The sequence below is a fragment of the Macrobrachium nipponense genome, chromosome 26, assembly GCF_015104395.2.
Source record: "Macrobrachium nipponense isolate FS-2020 chromosome 26, ASM1510439v2, whole genome shotgun sequence".
NCBI lineage: Eukaryota > Metazoa > Arthropoda > Malacostraca > Decapoda > Palaemonidae > Macrobrachium > Macrobrachium nipponense.
In genome coordinates this window covers 67,775,049-67,802,937 of record NC_087215.1, presented here as the reverse complement: position 1 = coordinate 67,802,937, position 27,889 = coordinate 67,775,049, and the positions used below count along the sequence as shown (strand labels likewise).

Genomic DNA, 27,889 nt, shown 5'->3' with positions numbered 1-27,889 from the left:
TCACTAACCCTCTTTGTCGTATCTAGGGTGGTTAGAAGAAGGCCTTCCTGATCACATACAAGAAGTTAACAGGCAGGAGAGGTTCGAATGCTTTGACATCACGAACTTCAGACTACGTCTAAGTTCCATATTGAAAGCTTTGATCCGGAAATGCACAGTCTGTACTAGTCAGGTGAACGACCAGTTGACCAGTCAGACGAATCAAGGACAGCAAGGCTGTACCCTGAAGACCAAAAGGCACTATTCTTAGCTGAAGGATGAGTGTCTGGACTGCCTGGGCGATTCAATCAAAGCAAACCTTGGGGGTGTATCAACGCAACCCAACGTCGTCCGCAATCGACTTCGTCAATAAGAAACTCAGGGCTACTATATGTCGCCTGATCTCGCACGAGTGTCTGACTCCGAGAAAACAGGCGAGGCAAAAAGTAGATGGTGAGCTAGAATCGAGATTCCACAGACCTCAATGATCGTGAAGGTCTTTGTTGTTTGACAGATGCAAATCTGTCAAACAACATTCTCTGTTGTCTGTTCGCACTGGCAGAATTTTCAAAACTCTCGGCAACCGCTAGACCACTGGTAGTTCAGGTGATCTCCCCCACGTTCCCGTGGCGCTGGTACTTGGAACTATTCCCGTTTTCCTCAGATTTTCTCTGAACCCTGTCTCCTGAGGGGAGGAGGGTGGGAATTTAATTATATATACCTGCCAGGTAAGTATGCATAAAAATGATATTGTTATGATACAATAAAGTTTTATGCATACTTACCTGGCAGGTATATATATAGCTGTATTTTCTGAAGTCCGACAGAATTAAAAAACTTCCGACACACGCAGTGGTCGGCCAGGTGGTTAGTACCCATTCCCGCCGCTGGGAGGCGGGTATCAGGAACCATTCCCATTTTCTATTCATAATTTTTATTTTCCACTGTCCCCTGAGGGGAGGTGGGTGGGTACTTGAATAATATAAATATCTGCCAGTTAAGTATGAACAAACTTTATTGTATCATAACAATATCATTTGATCCATGAACTAACCTGCAGATATATATATATAGTTGAACCCCACCGTTGGAGGTGGGAAGGGACAGAATAGAAGGATTTTGGGACACAAATGCATGCAGATGATTTACATCTTGGTTCCACCTGTTTAGCATAGCCGACTTCGTGATTACTGTCACCCAAGTCTGCTTCTGCTTTACTAGAGTTGCCAGCGAGGTAGAGACCTATGAAGCTGGTGGCACTCCAGATGATCTGTACAACAGGGGCGTGACCACAATGTGACTAGACCATATTGACCATACCATGAGGGCTAAGAAGTAAAATAAATATATATATTAAATTATATATATCACCACCTGACCAACCTAGCCAAAGTTAATGTGTGTTAACTAAGGCTTCAGAGTTAAGAAGTCGCCGTTGTCAGCGACTCCACAACTAAATTAAGAGCTCTTCCTAACCATTTTCTACAGGATAGGATGAGTAGTACTTCTTGCCCCCAAGATTGTGTCTGCAGACACGTATGGCCCTAGCGAGCAGCAGATCTCATATGCCATCTTCACATCTCGCAGGGAGTGTGAAGTGAACCCAGAGTTGCTTCGCTAAAACATGGTACTCAGGATGTTTGCGAGTGCCATGCTCTGTTGAATGCTTCCGACGGCCGCGCCCTCACCTCGTGAGCATTCAGATAAAAAAGCTTTCAAAATCTTTTGTGCAAACAAACCAATGAAGGGAGACATTTTTTTGGAAAGAAAACTCCTTAACCCTAAAACCAGGGTGTACTTCGATATGGGCAAGTCTGGTCTTTTTCGGAACACTGCAGATTGCCCGACTGACTTCGACTTTCTTGATTTTAAGTAGATAAACTTGAGAGACCTGACAGGGCACAGGACTCTCTCTGGCTCCTGCCCACTAACTTGTGCCATCCTTGCTTCCACGATCCTGGCCCAAGGACAAAAAGGGTTCCATTCTTAAAAGGCCATAACGAAAGGCCTTAGAGAGCACACCTCCTTGTGTTCTCTAAAGCCAAAACTTGTGACGATGGCTTAAAATCTCACTAACCTCTTTGTCGTATCTAGGGTGGTTAGAAGAAGGCCTTCCTGATCACATACAAGAAGTTAACAGGCAGGAGAGGTTCGAATGCTTTGACATCACGAACTTCAGACTACGTCTAAGTTCCATATTGAAAGCTTCGATCCGGAAATGCACAGTCTGTACTAAAGTCAGGTGAACGACCAGTTGACCAGTCAGACGAATCAAGGACAGCAAGGCTGTACCCTGAAGACCAAAAGGCACTATTCTTAGCTGAAGGATGATGTCTGGACTGCCTGGGCGATTCAATCAAAGCAACCTTGGGGGTGGTATCAACGCCAACCCAACGTCGTCCGCAATCGACTTCGTCAATAAGAAACTCAGGGCTACTATATGTCGCCTGATCTCGCACGAGTGTCTGACTCCGAGAAAACAGGCGAGACAAAAAGTAGATGGTGAGCTAGAATCGAGATTCCACAGACCTCAATGATCGTGAAGGTCTTTGTTGTTTGACAGATGCAAATCTGTCACACAACATTCTCTGTTGTCTGTTCGCACTGGCAGAATTTTCAAAACTCTCGGCAACCGCTTGACCACTGGTAGTTCAGGTGATCTCCCCCACGTTCCCGTGGCGCTGGTACTTGGAACTATTCCCGTTTTCCTCAGATTTTCTCTGAACCTGTCTCCGTGAGGGAGGAGGGTGGGAATTTAATTATATATACCTGCCAGGTAAGTATGCATAAAACTTTATTGTATCATAACAATATCATTTTTATGCATGACACTTACCTGGCAGGTATATATATAGCTGATTGACACATTTGGAGGTGGGTCACAGACAGCAACATCGTCATAATTCAAAACTTAACTAATTTTTAAAATTATTTTATTAAGTTCCTTACCTGCTAAGGTAGCTGACTTCGTAGGTCCTGCCTCTTAGCCTGCTAAACCTTAGTAGCTCTCAACTAGGATGTGACCTGTTTGTTGAGAAAGCTAATAACAAGGGTCTGACAACTGGACGGGACCAATTTGTTGACAGGAAACCCTAGCCCTCTCTTACCAGGGGCATTCATGCTAGGATAAGTTAGACCACACACAAAGCTAACGTAACACATTACACTTCACATACTGAAGAGGAAATAACCCTCTCAGACAACCATAAAAAGAACACCACTTAATTAAAATACCTAGCATGTTAGTAATCTATCGTTGCTGCCGTTGATCGAGACGATTCGTACGGACTTTTGCAATCCTGTAACGAAACCTCTAGATTGATCGTTTACATTCTACGCCTGTTGTTATAATAGGCTCTTTCTCGTAAACTCGAGCAGGGACCGAGAGAAGATACTTCTTCAGATATGAGAGAGCTGTGGAATATCAGAGTTGATGTGGACCACTGGTTCCAAAAACTCGTTTCGAGGACTGGAGGGACGACCGAATTGCATTTACTTCTTTCAGATTAAGATCCAGGACATCTGAAACACTATCCAGATGTCCGGCACCTTCTTTCTATCATGACGCACTGAGAGATGTTCAGAATAATTCCTAGATCTTGAATAATATTTCAGTTCCCGGTAGGAAAAAACTGTGGTCTGAATTGCAGTCTATTCGGGGAAACAAACTTCTTCAGGAAGGAAATGGTCCCCAGCAAGCTCATCCATTCCCTCCCCGAGTATGCTTACTTCCCTATAAGGCTGCGCTTTGCCTAAGCAGGAGAGCATATAAAAGTGCAATGTTGCGGTAGACTCGTAGTTCTATACCGTGCGGTAACGAGCACCGAAAGGATTAAGAGATAACTCTTGAAATAGTAAGGCAAAACTAATGCCAACGTTTTATTCATTCACGTAAGAAATCCCCTCAATCTTAGGCTAAAGTCCGTGATTGTAGGACAGAGATACCAGTTAGTCAGTCAATCCCGCCGAGGAGAGACGTAACCGCCACACAGAGTAACGGTTATCAGTCCAATCCCCGCAGGAGAGGAGACGTAAGCCTACAGCGCATGACAGCGACGATCTTATTACTGGTGGCTCGGTTTGAACTTGGACAGTCAGACACGCAGCAGCAGCAGCTTACGAACGTCGTCTCTTAACTTTATGTCTGGGTTGCCAGCTACCCTATTCTACGAAGAAATAGGTCCGTTATTTTTTGAACAAAAAGAGACTCTCAAGCTGGTATATTTAAGCGAAACAGAAAACGCTAAATATATAGATGCGTTTGTCGTCAGAACACTACCATACAACGGTAAAAGATAAATCGGAAACTCCTGGAAGGCTGCAGGGAGTGACGATTGAAATGTCCTTAAAATAGTAGACAATAGACCCTCCGGTGCCATCGAAGATGGTAACTACAGCAAGCGTATTATGATGATGAAACCAAACCCAGTAGTAAAATAACGCAAGGCAAAAAATGTTATATCACAATAAAGTTTGTTCATACTTACCTGGCAGACATATATATAGCTGAATTCGGAAATACAGCTACATACAAATATGACAGGCAAGTTTCATGAACAAAACTTAGAGAATCGAAGCAGACATCTCAAGCTTCTTAAGATACTGGACATAAGCGTTCATTGACGTAGTCTACAAGTTCTAATTTCGTTGTACGAGTCTGCGAATGAGGAAGGAGAGCTCTTCCGAACCTTGTCCTTATTCGCTTACGCAATATCAAGTTAATGAGATGTTTTTGTCAAGGAGAAACTAACCCATTAACGGTACAGAGAGATATTTTGTCAATGAGGGGAGACCCACTTACTTGACAAAACGATAGTATATTGTCAATGGGGAAGTCACTGAATTGACAAAACGTAATCCAGGAAGTCGAGCCTTTTATTTTTCGATTCCCGTCTCAAACAAGGAAGGGACAAGAATCCTGTTAAGAGACTGGGCTTACGGTAGGTAGAACGACGATGCTCAATCGGCATGGAAGTCTCGACTAGAAACTAACAAAATCTATCATCTGAAAAACCCTTTCAGATGGTCTAAAAAGCTTTAAATTTATTGGCAGTATGGCAAAGGAAGTCTTGTCTTGCGCTTTCCTGAAGAGCGTCCTTTTGATGAGTGCCTTTGCAAGAATCCTACTGAACGTTGCCGAAAATCCTGACGTTCAGGACGTCGAGCCTTTACATAACCCGTAACTGTCTTATCTCAAAGTCTTGACTGAGGTAGAGAAAACGAGATCTTCCCTTGAGCTTTCCTTAACTCCATCACCCCTTTGCGAAAAGCAATATAAATATTGACAGAGACCTCTTGAATTCACGAAACCCGAGGTCTTGCTGGGTTTCGAAGACGAAGTTCTGTTCACTTTTTTGAGGCTCAAATCTTAAACAAGAGCTTGAAGAGTTCAACAGAAACGTTCTGGTGCGCGCTCGGCGTCCACTGGCGAGGACGCTCGGCGTCCTGGTGCGCGCTCGGCGTCCACTGACGAGGACGCTCGGCGTCCACTGGCGAGGACGCTCGGCGTCCTGGTGCGCGCTCGGCGGCCACTGGCGAGGACGCTCGGCGTCCACTGAGTGCGTCCATCCGAGCGTCCTGTTCAAGCCGATCGTCCAAATAAGCGTGCAGAAAAGCGTCACGCTCCTGACAGGCGTCAAAACAAGCGAGAGAAACTGCCTTCTTTTTCCTATTTCTTGGTGGAAAGAAGTACACGTGATCAGGCAACTTTCGCCTTCTTACTTCTCACTGAAACACATAACGAGGGAGAAGGGACGTGAAGCGTCCTCTTCTATAAAGCTTCTTAGAGGGCGCGAGTCCTTCCGAGAGCTCCAACCCTTGTGCGGGGAGGACGCCTCGGAGGACGAGAAGCAATCCTTCAGGATTCGTGCATGTGCACGCACTTTGGCAGTCTGGGGATTTTCATCAGAAACTGCCGAAGGCACGCCAGATCGGTGGGGGTTCCCTGTAACCCTCCTTCGGCTTTCGACATGCCCTCGTCCCTTGGTTCTGGGAGTTCGACAGAGGTCTAGACCTAGAGGCGTTATAAGGCCGATCTGACGCACCCTCCACTACACAAGGGGCACTGTCACTGCACTTAGCCACTTCACTATTGCTCTCTAAAGCAAACACTTCGATTCTAAGTTACGAATCGAAATAGTATAAGAGAAAGGGCAATAACCTCTACAGACACTGTTTTAGGGCCCGAAGGCAACATTACAGGGTTAGGCGTAACAAACACAGAAGTAGAACTCTTCACAACAATGAAGGAGAGCGATCACCTCTCGCAGACATAGTCATAACCCGTAGGCCATACTACAGCGTTAGGCAAATAAAGTCTACCGGAAGGGTTAGCAGTATCACTACCCCCTGACTTTCGTATTGATTAATTGCGTACATACTAAACAAACTTTTTCCTTACGGAATTAGACACGTTTACTGATTAATTGCGTACATACGAATCATACTTTTTTCCTTACGGAAATAGACATGTTTACTGATTAATTGCGCCCCCCAAGTGCGGAACTACCGAAGCTTTCGGTAGCCACACCCTATCTTTGCAGACAACACCCTCTGAAACTAGCCTAACTAGATTCAGATATCTTATGCAAAAATGAATCAAATTCAAATCAATTTAAGATAGCGTATGCCTAGCCACAAATCCAAGTAAATAAAAAATTAAAAGACAATTAGGATACTTAGCGACAAATGAAGTTTCCAAAATCCGAAGCCGGAGGTACTGAAAACAGGTGTTTTCAGTACCGGCGACAGAAAATTTATGAATAGAAAATGGGAATGGTTCCTGATACCCGCCTCCCAGCGGCGGGAATGGGTACTAACCACCTGGCCGACCACTGCGTGTGTCGGAAGTTTTTTAAATTCTGTCGGACTTCAGAAAATACAGCTATATATATACCTGCCAGGTAGTGGTCATGCATAAAACTTTATTGTATCATAACAATATCATTTTTTATGCATGACACTTACCTGGCAGGTATATATATAGCTGATTGACACATTTGGAGGGGGGTCACAGACAGCAACATCGTCATAATTCAAAAATTAACTAATTTTTTAAAATTATTTATTAAGTTCCTTACCTGCTAAGGTAGCTGACTTCGTAGGTCCTGCCTCTTAGCCTGCTAAACCTTAGTAGCTCTCAACTAGGATGTGACCTGTTTGTTGAGAAAGCTAATAACAAGGGTCTGACAACTGGACGGGACCAATTTGTTGACAGGAAACCCTAGCCCTCTCTTACCAGGGGCATTCATGCTAGGATAAGTTAGACCACACACAAAGCTAACGTAACACATTACACTTCACATACTGAAGAGGAAATAACCCTCTCAGACAACCATAAAAAGAACACCACTTAATTAAATACCTAGCATGTTAGTAATCTAGCGTTGCTGCGTTGATCGAGACGATTCGTACGGACTTTTGCAATCCTGTAACGAACCTCTAGATGATCGTTACATTCTACGCCTGTTGTTATAATAGGCTCTTTCTCGTAAACTCGAGCAGGGACCGAGAGAAGATACTTCTTAAGATATGAGAGAGCTGTGGAATATCAGAGTTGATGTGGACCACTGGTTCCAAAACTCGTTTCGAGGACTGGAGGGACGACCGAATTGCATTTACTTCTTTCAGATTAAGATCCAGGACATCTGAAACACTATCCAGATGTCCGGCACTTCTTTCTATCATGACGCACTGAGAGATGTTCAGAATAATTCCTAGATCTTGAATAATATTTCAGTTTCCCGGTAGGAAAAAACTGTGGTCTGAATTGCAGTCTATTCGGGGAAAACAAACTTCTTCAGGAAGGAAATGGTCCCCAGCAAGCTCATCCATTCCCTCCCCGAGTATGCTTACTTCCCTATAGGCTGCCGCTTTGCCTAAGCAGGAGCGATATAAAAGTGCAATGTTGCGGTAGACTCGTAGTTCTATACCGTGCGGTAACGAGCACCGAAAGGATTAAGAGATAACTCTGTTTTGAACATAGTAAGGCAAAACTAATGCAACGTTTATTCATTCACGGTAAGAAATCCCCTCAATCTTAGGCTAAAGTCTGTGATTGTAGGACAGAGATACAGTTAGTCAGTCAATCGCGCAGGAGAGACGTAACCGCCAGCACCAGAGATACGTGGTTAGTCCCCAGTCAATCCCGCAGGAGAGAGAGACGTAACCTACAGCGCATGACAAGCGCACGATATGTTACTGGTGGCTTTCGGTTGGAACTTGGACAGTCAGACACAGCAGCAGCCAGCAGCTTACGAACGTCGTCTCTTAACTTTATGTCTGGGTTGCCAGCTACCCTATTCTACGAAGAAATAGGTCCGTTATTTTTTTGAACAAAAAGAGACTCTCAAGCTGGTATATTTAAGCGAAACAGAAAACGCTAAATATATAGATGCGTTTGTGTCGTCAGAACACTACCATACAACGGTAAAAGATAAATCGGAAACTCCTGGAAGGCTGCAGGGAGTGACGATTAATGTCCTTAAAATAGTAGACAATAGACCTCTCGGTTTGCCAATCCGAAGAGGTAACTACAGCAAGCGTGTATGACTTGAACCAACCAGTAGTAAAATAACGCAAGGCAAAAAATTTTATTATATCACAATAAAGTTTGTTCATACTTACCTGGCAGACATATATATAGCTGAATTCGGAAATACAGCTACATACATATCTGACAGGCAAGTTTCATGAACAAAACTTAGAGAATCGAAGCAGACATCTCAAGCTTCTTAAGATACTGGACATAAGCGTTCATTGACGTAGTCTACAAGTCTATTTCTTGTACGAGTCTGCGAATGAGGAAGGAGAGCTCTTCCGAACCTTGTCCTTATTCGCTTACGCAATATCAAGTTAATGAGATGTTTGTTCAATGAGAACTAACCCATTAACGGTACAGAGAGATATTTTGTCAATGAGGGGAGACCACTTACTTGACAAAACGATAGTATATTGTCAATGGGGGAAAGTCACTGAATTGACAAAACTAATCCAGGAAGTCGAGCCTTTTATTTTTCGATTTCCGTCTCAAACAAGGAAGGGACAAGAATCCTGTTAAGAGACTGGGCTTACGGTAGGTAGAACGACGATGCTCAATCGGCATGGAAGTCTCGACTAGAAACTAACAAAATCTATCATCTGAAAAACCCTTTCAGATGGTCTAAAAAGCTTAAATTTATTGGCAGTATGGCAAAGGAAGTCTTGTCTTGCGCTTTTCCTGAAGAGCGTCCTTTTGATGAGTGCCTTTGCAAGAATCCTACTGAACGTTGCCGAAAATCCTGACGTTCAGGACGTCGAGCCTTTACATAACCCGTAACTGTCTTATCTCAAAGTCTTGACTGAGGTAGAGAAAACGAGATCTTCCCTTGAGCTTTCCTTAACTCCATCCACCTTTGCGAAAAGCAATATAAATTGACAGAGACCTCTTGAATTCACGAAACCGAGGTCTTGCTGGGTTTCGAAGACGAAGTTCTGTTCACTTTTTTGAGGCTCAAATCTTAAACAAGAGCTTGAAGAGTTCAACAGAAACGTTCTGGTGCGCGCTCGGCGTCCACTGGCGAGGACTCTCGGCGTCCTGGTGCGCGCTCGGCGTCCACTGACGAGGACAGCTCGGCGTCCACTGGCGAGGACGCTCGGCGTCCTGGTGCGCGCTCGGACGGCCACTGGCGACGGACAGCTCGGCGTCCACTGGTGAGTGCGTCCATCCGAGCGTCCTGTTCAAGCCGATCGTCCAAATAAGCGTGCAGAAAAGCGTCACGCTCCTGACAGGCGTCAACAAGCGAGAGAAACTGCCTTCTTTTTCCTATTTCTTGGTGGAAAGAAGTTATACGTGATCAGGCAACTTTCGCCTTCTTACTTCTCACTGAAACACATAACGAGGGAGAAGGGACGTGAAGCGTCCTCTTCTATAAAGCTTCTTAGAGGGCGCGAGTCCTTCCGAGAGCTCCAACCCCTTGTGCGGGGAGGACGCCTCGGAGGACGAGAAGCAATCCTTCAGGATTCGTGCATGTGCTACGCACTTTGGCAGGTCTGGGGATTTTCATCAGAAACTGCGAAGGCACGCCAGATCGGTGGGGTTCCCTGTAACCCTCCTTCGGCTTTCGACATGCCCTCTCCCTTGGTTCTGGGAGTTCGACAGAGGTCTAGACCTAGAGGCGTTATAAGGCCGATCTGACGCACCCTCCACTACACAAGGGGCACTGTCACTGCACTTAGCCACTTCAACTATTGCTCCTCTAAAGCAAACACTTTCGATTCTAAGTTACGAATCGAAATAGTATAAGAGAAAGGGCAATAACCTCTACAGACACTGTTTTAGGGCCCGAAGGCAACATTACAGGTTAGGCGTAACAAAAACAGAAGTAGAACTCTTCACAACAATGAAGGAGAGCGATCACCTCTCGCAGACATAGTCATAACCCGTAGGCCATACTACAACGTTAGGCAAAATAAAGTCTACCGGAAGGTTAGCAGTATCACTACCCTGACTTTCGTAATTGATTAATTGCGTACATACTAAACAAACTTTTTCCTTACGGAATTAGACACGTTTACTGATTAATTGCGTACATACGAATCATACTTTTTCCTTACGGAAATAGACATGTTTACTGATTAATTGCGCCCCCCAAGTGCGGAACTACCGAAGCTTTCGGTAGCCACACCCTATCTTTGCAGACACACCCTCTGAAACTAGCCTAACTAGATTCAGATATCTTATGCAAAAATGAATCAAATTCAAATCAATTTAAGATAGCGTATGCCTAGCCACAAAAAATCCAAGTAAATAAATTAAAAGACAATTAGGATACTTAGCGACAAATGAAGTTTCCAAAATCCTAAGCCGGAGGTACTGAAAACAGGTGTTTTCAGTACCGGCGACAGAAAATTTATGAATAGAAAATGGGAATGGTTCCTGATACCCGCCTCCCAGCGGCGGGAATGGGTACTAACCACCTGGCCGACCACTGCGTGTGTCGGAAGTTTTTTAAATTCTGTCGGACTTCAGAAAATACAGCTATATATATACCTGCCAGGTAAGTGTCATGCATAAAATATGTTAGTGTGGGCTACACTATAGGGTCTTTGTTAACTATCAGAAGGCCAGAAACCCAAAAACATTTTATTGACAGTAATGGCCCTAATGACGTTACTGCACGCAGAAAGTTCAGTCCATAATTCTTTCTTTTCAACTTGAACTTCTTTCCATCTCTAAGCACTGATATTTTCTTTCTTCCTTTTGCTTTGCCAAACTGGATTCCTCTCCTCTCTGACTTTGCCTCCTGTGTCTTGGCCGACCTCATGTGATCCTTCTTCTCTGACAGAGTTTGAAGACTTTCAACCTGCATTTAACTGCATTTTGCATATCTTGATTCCACTGCCATGTCTGTCTCTCCCCCTCTTTTCCACACCATTTCTATTGTCCTTTACAAGTATTTTTTTTAAATGTTTCCATAATCCAATGTACTGCTTGTAGACTTCTGTGTTATTGTTGCCAGGTTTCCATCATTTTAATTGCCTCTTTCCTCCATTTGCTTCCTTTCTTTGTCATCAACTCATCACACTGCAGTCTAAATTGTGGTAGGTATAACTCTTCTGGTATGATAGTGCAATCTTTTCCTTTTACATTATCCATACAGCCACATACATAAATTTATATTACCACTTTCATTGGGATGAATCCCCTTTTAGTAAGTGTTCCCTTCTTGTTATTTAATTTTAATTATTCCCTAATCTGTCTAACATACGAATCCTAACTTTGCTGTGACTTACCCCTGCAGGTTCAGTACAAAACTCCAGCAAAAATGTTATAAGAACTGTTAACCTCACACTTTTATTGTCTTCCTTTAATTTTTAAGCTGCTTTTGCTGATCTTGAAATCTTTTTCCATTATAACAAAAACATTCTAGTATGGTAATCTTAATACAATATGGAATTATACAGTCCATGGATCTTTCTTTTTAAACTGTTTTAGTGGGAAATAGATACAGTAATGCTACTGTATTAAGCCTGTCATACGAAAGATGAGCTAGTCTATTGTTGAATCTATTCTTTTATTTTCTCTGCATTAAGTTTTCTACTCTTTAAAACACTATCTACATTTGGAGTACAGTACAGTAAAAGGCAGGAAATCCTTCACCACAGCATACCATGTAAGGCTACATCAGTAGGCCTATTGACATTGGAATTTTTTGTTCCCTGTCATTTGCTAAAGGTCATAAAATATCTACATACTATATGTGTATATCTGGTAAAACTTTCTTTGGCCTCTCATCAATGTTGTCTTTGACTAGTTGCACTAGGATATTCACTAATGATTTTTCTTAATACAGACTAACTGCTGTACTTGAAGTATCATTTCTGGTTTGAGCTTGTTACTAAAAATAAACCATGAGGGGGAACAGTAAGCTCTCAATCTAAGTATCTTCAATACTGTATAGTGATGAGTAAGTCAGTCATGTCTGGGGCAAATGTATAATGACAGAATTAGGTTCTGCAGACAAAAACATACAACTCTTGGAGTTTCTTGGAGGAACTTGGTATATGTTCAGCAGACAGGAAAGCTTGTGTATGTATCAATGAACTGAGGCAATGTTCTTTTAAAGGACTTGAAAACCTGAACTCTCCATATCTGGACACTGCTTGTGTACAATAAAATTTCAACCCTAGGTGACTTCCTTTACAAATTTCTAGTCAGCCAGTTTTAACTCCATTACACATTTTCCTATGAACCTTTTCTAGGCATTGCTCACTTAAAACCAGAACAAAATCTTATTAACTTGGTTCTAGTGTTGGTGTCCGATCCATTTAGAAACAGGTGAATATGTAGTTACTTAAAATAATCGCTAGAAAGGGACTGGCAAATACCTGATGGTTTGCTCTTACAACCTCTACCTCTCTTACTTCTACATCCCCAATCAGGATACTATATTAAAAAGTAGGCACAGGATATTGGTACGGCAGCCGTATCCCGATCGCGGTAGATATTGGTACGGCAGTAAATTGCGCATGCATCAATTTCAGACTTCCTGCCGTACAAATAACACAAGTGTGGTGGGGGTACGGCAGATTGCCAGATTCTGTCAGTGGCAGCATATTGTGCTCTTCACTTGCTGTAGGTACGGCAGTTAGCTGTATCCGTTTACCAGTTTGCTAATAATACTGTATTATGTGACCAGAGTTCGGCTTTTAGGGCAGACAGTCCCGCTTTTTGAACATGTCCCCCTTTTTTTTAGTTAGCAAAATGTCAACCCCCCCTTCCCCTCCTTTTAGTTTTGCTTTCGTGAATTTTGTCCCACTTTTTTGTGCTAAAAAATAAACTATCCCAATTTCAATGGAATAGTGCTGAAATTTTGTTTAATTTTGCCATTTCACTAGCTGGTAAATTTTATCGTCTTCTCCGACACCTGCAATACCCAATGAAGTGAATTAGAAGAATATGGTAAAGTGTACAAAGGCGGCCCTTTGCAACTGCCGAGTCGGGCAGAATAAAGGGCCGAGAAAGTCACCAAAGGTACGATGGTAGTGTATATATTTATATATAATCCTCTTTGAATCTCCTCTTCGGAGTTCTTTTCAGGGCCGACTCGATTGTTCGTGACCTACATATATACAATTTTTGAAAGTTTGAGTCTTCATAGATATATATGGCTTTTTTCAGCTCGTTAAAGCCTGAAAACATCTGTTTTTCGGCGAAAATTAATGTATTATTCTGCAGTTCATGCTGTTCTGAATGCCTGAGGCAGTAAACAAGTGTTCGTGCATGCGCAATTCACGGCCGTACCATTATTAACAATCTAAGTTCAAGGTCTACTGTTTCTTGTGGCCCTCCTTTTAGATGCTTTCAGTTGACTAGACTGAACGACTATCTATAACTACTTGGCGAATGCCAAAAGAGACGACGACCAGGCTGCCTAGGCTGGCTGAATTACCTGTGGGCTAAAGTGGGTACGCCAAAATAGGGTACCAAATACTGAATGGCCGGCCTCTGCCGTAGCGCGACCAACCTTCCTGAAAAAGTAATTTAACGCATCCCGTAACCCAGGATAGACATTAGTCCAGAGCCAGCATCCGTTGAAGCAACACCTCCAGACCTCTACTTTTTTCTTGAAGTAAGTTTTTTTCTCCTGAGTCACAAATTAAGGCCATCATTTCCGATTTTCGGGAAGGTGGTCGCGCTACGGTAGAGGCGGTTGCCTGGTGGCCATTCGGTATTTTACCATTGGCTAGACTGGACAGAGCAGTCATACATAGGCTATCCCAGAATATAAAATTCAAAAAATAAGAATATTAAATGCTGTTGATAAATAAGTTTGGACCTGAACAGAAAAGACATTTAGCGATTATACTACAAGGTAAGTAGCTAGGTACCTACTACTACCTAGCTACCTAACCTGCTCAGAGCGTCGGCCATTACACCTACGACCCAGTTCCGTCACCACCTTATTAGGCTAACTTTTTTACACTTTACCTTTTCACAACGAAGTACAACAGTTTCCTCGGCAATCAGGTTGTTTTCTATAAAACTTTAGTGAAATATTGTAAAAGACACGCTGTCTGGGGATGTCACAATCATCCACACATGTAAACAGATGTAGTAGTAGTAGTAATCTTATTAGTAATCTTTAAGTCGGTTCCTTCCCTCGTTCAAGTTTGCCCGTGAACGTGTTTAAGTTTTTCTTCTTATTAAACATTATGCTGGTTTTGATAAATTAATTCCTTTTCTTAGTACATTTCCTTGACATATCTGTGTAAAGCAAAGTTTTGCTATTCGTTCATTTTGAGTTTCCTACGAAGTTTGTTGTATTGAACTTGGTTGATTATGGGTCGAGGCTATGCCTTTACAACTGCGCCTCTTAATCGTAAGAGTTATTTTTAATTGTTAAACTTTTTAATTCTTTTTTCTAATTGTTTCCACATCTTATTTAAGGTCTCTTTTTTTATTTCATTGTGATTTTCTTTACATAGGAATTTTCCAGCAATGTAATTTTCATTTTCTTCATAAGGTTGTTGAAGGCCAATTGATCTAATACGTTCTTCTATGTAAGCAAAACAATATAAAAGAAAATGAAAAATATCCTCTTCTGTATTAACACAAAAAGGACAACCGGTGTTCCTTTTCTGGTGTCTCTTTACTATACTTAGGTGCAATGAGTTGCTCTACAGAGAAGTATCGAACCAAAAGTGTTGTCATAAATTTCTTCATCTTTTATTTCACTTCTCTTCTCTACTTATATATATAATATATATATATATATATATATATATATATATATATATATATATATAGAATATATATATCTATATATATATATATATATATATATATATGTGGTCACTTTATTTTCCATGTTTTATTATTTCCACTTCTCTGTGTCCTAGATTAATATGAGCCTAATATGCCGAACACACAGCAAGAAAAATTAAATAAATAACAAATAATGTTATTTCTTGCGGTTTTCATTTATATAATAAAACTTTTTTTCTTTGATAAAAAGTATGTTGGACACTCAGAAATTTGTTGATAAAATTCACCATTGAATATAAACTTACAATCACAAATGCACAAACTCGTGAATGAAATAATGTAACTTGATCAAGTCATAAAAAACTTCAATAGCATAGTGAAAAGTATCCTTAAAGATAAAACAGAACTACTAGGCAAATTGTTAGTCAAATCTCCTTCGCTACCTTACTTGTACGGATTAGTCAAAACGCACAAAGAAAATAACCCTATGCGGCCTATTATCAGTACTGTTGGTTCAATTTCATATAAACTCTCGAAATATATCATCAAGATCTTGTCCCCGTTACTTGGAACCATCTCCGATTCTCATATATATAATTCTCTAGATTTAGTTGATAAATTAAACAAAATTGCTCTTTGCCCTACTGATAGATTCGTTAGTTTTGATGTATGTTCTCTTTTTACTAAAGTCTCTATAGACTATATTTTAGAATATCTTAGTAATGAACTAACTCAGCATGAATTACCTCTACCTATAAGTCACATTATTTCACTCACGAGTTTGTGCATTTGTGATTGTAAGTTTATATTCAATGGTGAATTTTATCAACAAATTTTTGGCATGGCAATGGGAAATCCTTTATCACCATTACTCTCAAACCTGTATATGGAATTCTTTGAAAAACGCTACTCGCTACTTACCTAATATCATTCATATTCCTGTAAAGTGGTATCGTTACGTTGATGATTGTTTAGCTGTTCTTCCTGTCGGTATTGATGTAAATGATTTACTCTCTAAATTAAATAACCAGGTACCATCGATTAAGTTTACTCTAGAATTAGAAAAAGACAATTGCCTCCCTTTCTTAGACGTTTTGATACATAGAGAACCATTTCAATGTAAATTCAGTATTTATAGGAAATCGACTAACAACTTAACTTATGTTCATTTCTTCTCAGGCCACCATCTTAATATAAAAATATCAATATTTTCCTCTATGTTTTTTACGAGCATTGCGAATTGTCAGTCCACAATATTTGGATCAAGAAATTGAATACATAAGAAAAATAGGGAAAGATTTATGCTATCCTTCACATATATTAGACATTTGTTATAATAAAGCCCACAAAAAGTCTTATACTGTAAATAACACACAGAAAGAAAATTCTAAGAACATTCTCAGTTTGCCTTATTTTACCGGATTTGAAACCATTAAACCATTGTTAAAAAAGCTTTTTAATGTCAACCTTGTTTTTTCCTATAATAACACACTAAAAAGAATGTTAATAAAAAATGGCCCCAGAGAAAGCAACAACATAATATATAAAATTCCATGTATGGATTGTCCCTCATTCTATCTCGGACAGTCTAGCAAAGGCTTAGAAGTAAGGCTAAGCCAGCATAAATATTCTGTAAAAACTGGGCAAAAATCTAATGCATTATTCATTCATTTTTAGTGAAAACAACCACCGAATAAATTGGATGATAGTTCAGTAATTGCAAGGTCAAGAGATGTCTTATCACGAAATCTTTTAGAATCTGCTTTAATACAACTTACTTTTCATTGTAATTTCAATGTTAGTCGTGGTCTTTTTCATTTAGACCCTTGTATCTGTAACATGTTTAAGAATGACCTCAAAGACATAATTACTGACTTAAATAAAAATCAGTTGCCTTAGAGTTATTAATTTTTGTTGTAATGTATGTCTGTCATGTATTGTGAATATGGTTTTGTTTACCAAGTTCTGAATAGCTGTTACCTATAATCCTTTAATTGTCTGGACCTTGTATCTGAGATGATTGTCTTAAACCTTTAATTGCACCCATTGTTTATGCTTGTTTGGGAAAGTTTCTTATCTTCCAGGTGTGTCGGATTCTAGGTACTAATCTCTTTATAATCCCTATCTGTCAGTTATACGAATCTTCTTGTATTGTCTTTTCTCGTATTTATGTCAGTATCTGCTCAGTAAAGGACTTTTAAAGTCGAAAGATCTTGCAGACCTCCTTCGTTTATTTTTCTTTCGTGGCATTTATCTTTATTTATGGATTTATCACGTTCCTAACTTTCGTGATTCAGTTAACATACAAATACATATATATATATATATATATATATATATATATATATATATATATATATATATATATATATAGATATCTATAAGTATATATATATATATATATATATCATATATAATATAATATATATATATATGTTATGGAATGCAAATCACAGTTAGCCTGATCTACCAAGAGGACCTCAGGTTTTTGCATTTACACCAACAGACGTTTGCATGGAAATAATAGTGTTGCGAAGTTATAAATCAAGCCTACAGGGCTGTTCTTTTATTGAGGGTCATGATTGTACCACGAAAATCATCAATGCTTGGTCGGTTGCAGAGATCCTATTGCGTGATACACTGATTTTTCAGCCTTTTCTTAGATTACCATTTACTCTCTTTTTTTTAAATGCTAAAAAGCTGAGAAAAGCATGAAGTTCGTCTGTTAGCACGAAGTAGATGCGTCTAGCCTGGCTGGTTCGCTGTGTTCTCCAGATGTCGTCACGGCCGAGAGGGTTAGGAAGTATTTAGTGCAGGGCTGAAGACCGTCAATGTTTTTCTATAGAACATAAAGAGAGGGAGAGAGAGAAATAGGCGTGTTAACTTTCTGCAAGAAAAGCTTGATGATAAGACTAGAAAAAGATAGACCGAGATAATGTTTTCTCATAACATGGAACAATATTTCACAAGTCTCATGAGATTAACTTGTTTTGGGGGGTTTCATAGCACATGAAATAAAAGAATTTGTCACCTTAATTTCAAATGGTTTCGTAGGCTCATCGAGGGTTAGTGCTCCTTCATCGTCAGCGCTGGTCCACGTTAGGTAGTAGGCGTTGTGCAAGCTTTGTTGGTCTAAAGGAGTGAATATATTTGCCAAGATTAATACCAATGTTATTAGTATCCTGTGCTGTGTGAGCATAGTCTAGTTCCTTCTAATGTCTCTCACTGCGTCTAGAATATTACCTACTGATAATTTTTTTTGCTTTTAGTTGATAAAGCTCAGATGTGTTCAGTGTATCATATTTTTTATATATATATTTTTTTTTTTTTGTTAGCTAGCATGTGTACGGTGGATAATACTTCAAATCTCGTTATGGTAACATTAAAAAAATACTCTGTTCTTCTCTTTCTGCTCCTATAACTGACGTGAATATATATGGTTGTGCGTAGGCTACACCTGTCTTACTTAACATTAAACATAATACGAAAAAGACAAACGTGCTTCAAAAGGTAGGTCTAGCCAGTGGAAAAACTTAAATCTGTTTATACTATTGACCAAAGCTATCATTCGCCGGTTAGATGTGTGTAACAGTTCTGCCTACCAAGCAAAATTTATGTCAGTGTCTCATACCGCGTGTAACAGAAGCACTACATATACTCACCCGAGGAGCGAACCAAAGCAAGCTTATAGACCTCTCCGTCGTCCCTTCGACTTGGAGTTCCTGTGGGGCCGACGGGATGGCGACGGAGGTCGTGAAGTTGGTGCCAACTTCTCCGCTGACATACCCAGAGATCGTCACGACGGACATGTAGACTCCGTAGTTTGTGCAGGCATCCAGTCCAGTGATGACTTTCCTCGGACGTTCCGGCCGACGGCGCTGCTTGTTTGGATGTAGCCTGGAAATATTATGTAACTGGATTGTATTTTGCCCGAGTAATAGGCCTATGTTCGACTTTCCTAATCTTCGACGTGTTCGATCTTAACTTTCGGCGAGTTTATGAATGGGGGTTTGAAATCCAAGATGTATATGTAGCTGAAACTGAAAATAGTAGGCCCAAATCACTTTGAATACTAAATGCCGATTACATGGTAAGTGATGTCTTAGTTTCCGTACAGGTTCTAATTACATTCTAGAAATTCTAATTCCTCTAAGCATCTTTCAAAGACTTCCTTACCCCTCCAGCAACGAAGATTTCATCAAGGTTGACGTGCCTGATGTCGTACTCGTGAACACACTGAGGATTTTCCAAAGGAGGTCCGTATATGATGACTGCCGAATGGGGGTCTACCTTCTTAGCCCCTAATCCTGTCGGCGGACTTGTAGCTGTAGAAAAAGGGAGGAGACGATAAAATAAGCCGTATTTCTCAAAGTTGTCTATTGTTTCCATGCATTTCTTTTATAGGAATGTAAGAACGTTACCATGAAAGCAGCAACCAAGGTTGATATAAGCACGGTCTAGGTATATAAATACGCAGAAGTTGGTTCACCGCCAACCTCTGCGCATCCAAGGTACACTATATACCTTGTGCGCATCTACGTCACTCAAACCGTTGGCTTGAACTCACCCACGTCCTTCGTGGTAGCAAAAGTATCCTTCTTGTCGCTCAGGAAACCGCTTGGTGACGCTGCTGTTACAGAGATCTGGTACCGGACACAAGGATCGAGGTCCTGCAGAAAACGAAGGAGGTTTCTGAAGCCCAAATAAAATTTTGGAAACAATGGTAACGACAAAATGATAGGAAACATTTCCGACGTTCGTTTGATTTCCTTTTTAGACTGTTTGGTTTATCTTGAATTGAGATGAAGAGATTAGGATGAACAGTAAGTCTAAAAGTTTGCAAATCATTTCCCTATGAACACAGCGGAACTAGGTATTCAGGAAAACTGTAAACTACAAATGGAAAATAAATTTGAACTGCTAATAGACTTCATGGGCCGACATTGTACAACCTCTTTTACTATCCGTGACAAAACACAACTGCCTTTTGAACTTCACCTCTAAAATCAAAACTACGAAGTTCTAACATAACTCAGTAATTTCAAAATGGCACTCCCTTTCAGTGGGAAAACTCATTCGTACCTTGAATGTCCTTTGAGTGTCCATCGTATCAAAGCAATCTATGGCTGCCGAATGTGTGTTGATCAAGCAGACTTCGTAGTGGTGGAAGCAAGCTAGGGACTAGAGCAGGGGACCAATTGGCATCAATGCTTGTTGGACTTAAGGCCTTCGTGTCTAGGGACTGAACTTCTCTTGGGCCTGCAGGAGTAAATAAAGGATAAGATGATTATTATTAAATATCCCAGGAGGATTTTCCTTACAATTACATATGGAATACTGGAGGATGTATAGAAAGGTGAAAGTAGGTGCAAAGCAAAAATGAAATAAATTAGACCGATGTAAAAATAAAAAAAATATGTACTGAGGACAAGGCAAAAATGGTAGATATTTAAACAAAGTATTAAACAGGAAACGGGATCCTGGTAAAGTTTGAGAAGTGGGACAATTTACGGGTCGTTAGGCTGAGGGGAATGTATGAAAAAATAAAAGGTTGAGGGTACTGTAAGCGTGGATTGAAGGTGGAGGCTTGTAAAGAATAAGACATCAACTGGAAAGTGAATATCTTCATCGGTAGGGTTATTGTCTGGGTCGATAAACTGCAGAGGGCATTGGCACAAAACCGAAGAGTTTGAGCACTTGCGATATCTGCAGTACAAAACTAAGAAGTTTCTGGCAAAGACTCGTTCAGCAGGAAGTTCCTGTTACTGCTTCCGTGAATAATGCAATCATCTTTCTAAACTTATCTGAAGTAGATGTACCTTTCAACGAAGGCAAAAAATGGCCAACAAAATTTCAATTTTACTTTATTTTCTGTGAGTTGTCGTTCTAGACCAACCCCCCCTTGTGCTGGCGCGGGTTCAAGCTCTCGGGTAGCCATTGTCATATTTCTTTAGATACAAACATTTCCCCCCCTCATTTCTTACTGGTTTCTTCAGTCTCGTCGTATATCATAGCCGAGCCTCCAGGGAGATCTGACGGGGAGACGGCTGAAACGGTGTATTCGTAGAGATTACACCCGAGGAGGTCGTCGAACGTGAAGTAGGTGGTGTTGGTCTCGGCTGAATTGGTCAGAGACCTCCAAGCAGCTGACAGGTTGAGAGGTTTGTGGGTGACAATCCACCTGGGGATAAGTAATTGGCTTTTTATGTTTGGGAGATTGGACGTTAATGCTGTATTGACATTGGAATATAAAATTTAGACCGAAGACCAAGTGCTAGGGCCTATGAGGTCATTCAGAGCTGAAAGGGAAAATGAGAGCGAAGAAGGTTTGAAAGGCATAACAGGAGGAACACCTCGCAGTTGCACAATGAAACAACCGTTTGGAGAAGGTGGAAAGTAAGAAGGGAGAAAGAGAATAGAGAATACGAAAGGAAATACAGTAAAAGAAATGAAAGGGGTTGCAGCCAGGGACCGAAGGAACGCTGCAGAGAACCTTGAGTACTGTAATACCTACAGTGAACTGCGTGAGGTGCACTGACGGCCCATTAGTGCTTTACTGAATGAATGGTAATACTGCACTGCTGCAAATGAATGAGTGACACTCAGTTGGCTCTATACGAAAAGAATGTTGTGGTGTTGAATGGTAATACTGTTGTGGCAAATGAGTGAATTAATTGGGAACATATCCAAATATGAAGAAAACAGAGGAGAAGAAGATGGATGTAGCAGAAATGAGAATGTTGAGATGGATGTCGGGAGTAACAAGGGAACATAGGATTAGAAATGAGTATATAAGAGGATCGACAAAGGTATTTGAAATATAAAAAAAAAAATACAGGAGGGAAGGCTTCGATGGTATGGACACCTGTTACGAAGAGAGGAACATCATGTTGGAAGACACACGATGGAAATGGGAGTGCGGAGTAGAACGAAGAAGGGAAGACCAAGAAAGAGATGGCGTGATTGTGTAGGGGAAGACATGTTATGGAAAGGCATTAATGAGAACGATGCACAGGGTGAAATCGAGGGAGACGACTCATTCACAACGGCGATCTCATTAAAAAATGGGTTAAAGCTGGGAAGAAGAAGAAGATGATAACCAATCTACTAGGACACTGTGGTCACGCAACGTTTTTTTTTTTTTTTGAGCTGATAGGTAAGATGGGTGAAAGAAGAGTGAGGGCAGTTAGCTAGCTAACCGTGGTAGGGAATAGTTTGGAGAGTTAAGTATTAGTAAGAGTAATGTAAAGTGTGGTTTATCCACAATTTTATTTTGGTAAGGGTACAATTTTCTAACTAATCTTAACATAATACAATAATGATTCATACATTACATTGACTGGCGAATTGGTACAGGTTTTACATATTTTGAATTTTTATTACATAATATAATCATATTTAATAAAGTTCCAATTTTCTAACTTTAAACTTAATTTTATTATCATAATGATTTTGCATCATATCTTATAGTAAATTCTACAAATTACTTTTTCACAAGACATTTCTTAATAGTATAATGGTCGAGGTTCGTCGCGATGAATATATGAAGATACTCTTCTCCACCATCTGTGGTCTGTGTTGTTTGGGTCAAGGTTTCTCTCTTCTGCTTCTGATTCGTCTGCTAATTCACTATTGTATTGAACTAGTTTCCTCCATATATTGGTTGCCAGTCTGTATAATCTCTGATTAATTGGTTCTACTTTGTATTTTTTATGTATTTTGTTCTATTTTCAGATCGTCATCTTCTTGATTGTTTTCTCACTGCAGACCTTAGTATTTTATTTTGGAATTTTTGTAATGCACTTATATTGGAAGTCGATGCTAAGCACGTGGGTATTAGTGGATATTCCATTACTGGTCTGATTAGGCTTTTGTAGAAATGGATTTTGATAGGTGTGTTCATATTCCTAAACCTTTTCAGCTTTGTATTTTGTGTTCTTGCTATCTTTAGCCTTTCTCTCACATGTCTTGATATTACTCTTTGTCCGAATTGCATTCCTAATATTCTTGTACTTTTAGTAAAATTCACTGGTTGTTGGTCTAACGTTATTTGTGCAGGTTTGTATGCAGACACCGATACTAGTTGGAATTTGGATTTATTTGTCTTTATCTTCGACTTCTTTTCAAATTGATTTATTCTTTCAATTTGGTTCATTGTTTTTTTGTGGTACTTGTCTTTAAAAAGTTGGGTCCCTTCTCTTTATACGTTTTTCTGGGTGTATAACTATTTGAGTTATATCATCTGCAAAGCAGGCATCAGTATAGTACTCTGGTGGTGGAGTCACATCTGATGTATATAATATGAATAATGTTGGACTGAGTACAGATCCTTGTGGGACTCCACTTAGTAACGGGAATGGATTCCCTATGTAATTTTGTGACTTGATTGCTGCTGTTCGATCTTTGATGAAGTTGCATAGTATTTTCTCAAAATTCCCTGGAAGGTTGAGATGTAATATTTTGTATTGAAGACCTTGTATCCATACTTTGTCAAATGCCTTGGTTATATCTCTACATACTAGGTTGCATAGGTATCTTCTTCTTTGTGACAGTGCAATGCTCTCATATATTGTTGCTATTGCAATCTGGGTTCCTCTTCCTTTTCTAAATCCATACTGATTTTTATTGTGTAGCTGATTAGGTACCTTCCAGGAACAACACTAGTCTGTTGTTAATTATTTTTTCAAATATTTTGCCAGGTATTTCTAGTAGTGATATTGGTCTAAAATTCTCTACCTGGCACGTATCTTTTCCTGGTTTGGGTATCAAAATCATTATTGCATTCTTGAATATAATGGGAAAATATCCCATTGAGAGAGCCCAATTGTATATTTCTCTTAATTTTTCAAGTGCAATATCTGGTAAATTAAATTGAATTATGACCTTGTCAATTCCACTTCTCCCTGGTGCCTTGTGTTTAAAATTTTTTATTATTATTATTTGATTTCCCATAATTCTATTTTCCTTGTCAGAGGGCAGTCTTCATTGAGTCTGTTAATGTCAGCTGCTGCATGATGCGGATTCGTTCTGTGTTATGTTGTTCAATGAATTCATTGACTATTGTCTCATGTTGGTTGTCGAAATTTTGGTTATCCTCCTGTGTTATCTGGAATATTTCCTGCCACTAGGCCTTGTGCAGTACTTCTTTCTCTTGGTCATCATATATTTTCTCATTCCTATGCTTTATGTATGGCGATGTATTAGTTTTGCTTGCCATCAGTCTTGCAACGGAGTTCCAGAAATGTGGGTATTGTAAGTCTTCCAAATTTTGATGATATAATCTTGAGTGTTCTTGTATACTGTTCTTGTAATGATACATATGTTCTCATTAATGGGTTGTTCACAGCAACACTAGTATCAGTGATGACAACACTGCGTCCAAAAACCTGATAATGCAATGGAATGGATGTGTGAGGAATATAGTAGTAAGAGAACGAAAGGCGAAATTTGATTGAACGAAACATTTAAAGAATATATAAAGTTATACGCAAATGATGACTTTTGCGAAAGCTGAAGATATCTTCAGCAAATAAAATAAAATTAAAGAAGTAAAACATTGGGTACAGGCAGGCTGGAACAACTGGAGAGCGGCCTCTGGAGTTCTTTATGACAAAAGAGTACTGCTGATGTTAAAAGGAAAATTTCACAAGACAGTGGTAAGAACAGCAATGCTGCATGGTACGGAAACAGCAAGCATGAGAAAGACAGAGGAGAAGATGTGGCAGAAATGAGAATGCTTAGGTGGATGTCTGGGGTGCCGAGAGAGGATAGGATCACGAAATGACTACATAGGGGGTCGACTAAGGTGGTGGAAGTATCAAAGAAAGTGCAGGAGGGGAGACTGAGATGGTATGGACACCTGTTGAGGAGAGATAAGGACCACGCTAGGAGACATACTATGTGGATGGAGGATCAAGGAAGAAGAAGAAGAAGGAGATGGATGGACTGTGTGAGAGGAGACTTACATGAGAAGGGAATAGATGAGGCAGAAGTGCAGGGTAGAAATAGATGGAAATGGCTCATCCGAAACGGCGACCCCATTTAAATAAATGGAAGAAGAGGAAGATTCTAAGAAAGTATGCGTAAAGGGGAAACGCCATCGTCTTCAAAATTTGTCGTAACTGACGTTCAGAATGAAGGAGAAAGCAATATACAAATTAAAAGAGAGACCTTGAGAGAATATGGCAAACGAATGATCGTAACTTACTTGTTTACACAAGATGGGTGTTCGAGCGGGTCGTCCCAAGCGATCTCGGAGAAGCGGCCCGACTGACTAACCAAGTGGAGGTTGACTGGTCTACCTGGAGCTGTTTGGATAGATCGATAGACAAGACGATAAACAAACTTAGATAACTGACCTACCTAACTTCATTTCTACTATGAAAATTAACTGTATTCAAGAGCCACATATCTTAGTTTTAGACGTTTCTACGACAAACATATCTGGTTCATAACCGCTCAGTTCACAAACACAGTTCCGGGCAAACTAGTACACTGTTCGTGTGCGATTTTTCTCTTTCGATAGATGTTTTGGTTTTCTTCTTCTTCTTATTCTGTTGTTGGAATCGTCTATTTTAAGCCCTCCACTAACGATCAGTTATGCCTGCACAGTTATAACTGCACCGTCCAACTGTGCAGGCATAACTGAACGTTAGTGGCGGACTTAAGGCCGAGATCGGAAGTGTTTATTTCTGATTAGAATTGATCATATTCACTGATTTGATCTCCTGATATCGTAACCCAATTTGTTCGTTGATTACAGAGGTTTAGACCACAAAAGAGTTAGGAAAAGTTGCACTGCCTCATTTCATATAATAATAATAATAATAATAATAATAATAATAATAATAATAATAATAATAATAATAATAATAATAATAATAATAATAATAATAATAAACCAGTTTACATACTACTGTATGTAAATGAGCTGCTAAAAAAGATCGAAGAACCCATCAATAACGTTCAAAACGACACAACGGATACTTATCCTAATTCGCAATACAGAACGTTACCAGCTTCGTCAGTGAGCGTGGTATATTTCAGAGGCTCGCTGACGAGTCCGTTGATGGTGAGGGTCCTGATGGTGATCATGTACATGGTGCAGGCTTCCAAGTGCTTCAGGAGGAGGACGGACGTTGCATTGGAGGGGGGTTGGAGCAGTGCTCACGAAGACTGTCGTATCTACGGTAACAGATCTTGTGGAGAGTGAGCTATGATTAACTTTCAAAATTCTTCTTCTTCTTCTTCTTCTTCTTATTATTATTATTATTATTATTATTATTATTATTATTATTATTATTATTATTATTATTATTATTATTATTATTATTATTATTATTATACAGAACGAATATTTCAACAACACGAAGAACTAACGAAGACCAACCTGGCTTTGAATTTACCTGCTCAAAGATTAGTACTAATCAATAGTAAACAGATAAATGAACACGCAAGTACATAGAACAAGGCTCCAGGAAGGAGAGAGAGAGGTCAGAAGAACTCTTCTTTAGACTCAAAGCAGAAATTCAGATGGAAGAAGTTGCAGAACCTGACGAAGAGGAAGAGGAAGAGGAAGACTGACACATTATGAGCTGAGAGAAAGCGGAGAAAGGATGTAGTATGAAGGTGTGCAAGAAACTGAAAAAAAAACTCTCTGCAGTGATTTGGTACTACGATAATATCACAGCAAAGAGACATCATCGCTGTCAAAAGCGCAGGAGGAGAGAGAGAGGAGAGAGAGAGAGAGGAGAGAGAGAGAGAGAACAGGAGAGAGAGGAGCGAGATATGACTATTGACTTACGAGAACCGAGGAGAAAGGTTTTGCCAATCCTCAAGAACCCACAAGAGAGCGCCCTTCAAGAGCCAAGACACACAGGAGGAGGAGGACGAACGAAACGAACACACTGTCTCCGTCTGTTTTCCAAGGAAGGAGGAAGACTTCGAAATCCAGAACCAGAAGAGAAGAATCGAAGCTTCCGACAGATTCCCAAACCAAGCGTCTCTGACTCACTCAGCCTATCGACAAGAGAGTCCGCCCCCAAACAAAAGAAGGAACAAAAACAGAACAGATACAAGATATCTAAATTCTATATATATAGTATATATATAATATATATATATATATATATATATATATATTCAGAAATTTCTGAATAAATATAAATTTAAGAGTTGGAGCAATAAAAGACTTGACTGTTCTTGGTTTGGTGAGCAGCGCAATGAGCGAAGGAAAGGCGATTCATTGCTGGTTCAACAAAACTCCTCTACAATGATATGGCTAAGGTGATGACACCCCAGCAGTGAGGAATCATTGCCGTCAAAAGCGCAAGAGGAGAGAGAGAGAGAGAGAGAGAGAGAGAGAGAGAGAGAGAGAGAGAAGAGAGAGTTAGAGAGAGAGAGAGAGAGCTAAGAACAATTTCAGAAGCAGATGGAGGATCCAGCTAGGCTACTTGTGCAGGAGAAAGACAGAGTACTTTTGGAAGCGTTAAAAAAACACTATGTAACAAAGGAAGACAGTAGTAAACTAAGGATTTTCATTCGGTGTAACACGTCATAAAGTCAATCTTAAAATGAAAACGAACCAGTACATAGAAAAAAATATTAGGCCTTACATGTCAACTTTGAAATGAAATCAAACGATTACGAACTTAATTTATCTTT

The 27,889-nt window shown here is 40.1% G+C and overlaps 1 protein-coding gene and 1 long non-coding RNA gene across 2 annotated transcripts in view; both read right to left on the bottom strand.

Annotated features, from left to right (window-relative positions):
- Nucleotides 1-27,889, bottom strand: part of LOC135199706 (uncharacterized) — an 85,897-nt gene that overhangs the window by 27,214 nt on the left and 30,794 nt on the right. Inside the window, 6 exon segments of the mRNA XM_064227863.1 lie at nt 19,403-19,551; nt 20,354-20,485; nt 21,211-21,407; nt 25,434-25,533; nt 26,242-26,360; nt 26,363-26,424. Of these exon segments, the coding sequence (XP_064083933.1) occupies nt 19,403-19,551; nt 20,354-20,485; nt 21,211-21,407; nt 25,434-25,533; nt 26,242-26,360; nt 26,363-26,424 (759 nt within the window).
- LOC135200369 (uncharacterized) lies at nt 17,750-19,069 on the bottom strand. The gene is made up of 3 exons (XR_010311274.1): nt 18,889-19,069; nt 18,258-18,358; nt 17,750-18,065 (listed from the first exon to the last, which is right to left on the bottom strand). It is a non-coding gene; the product is annotated as an uncharacterized LOC135200369 (long non-coding RNA).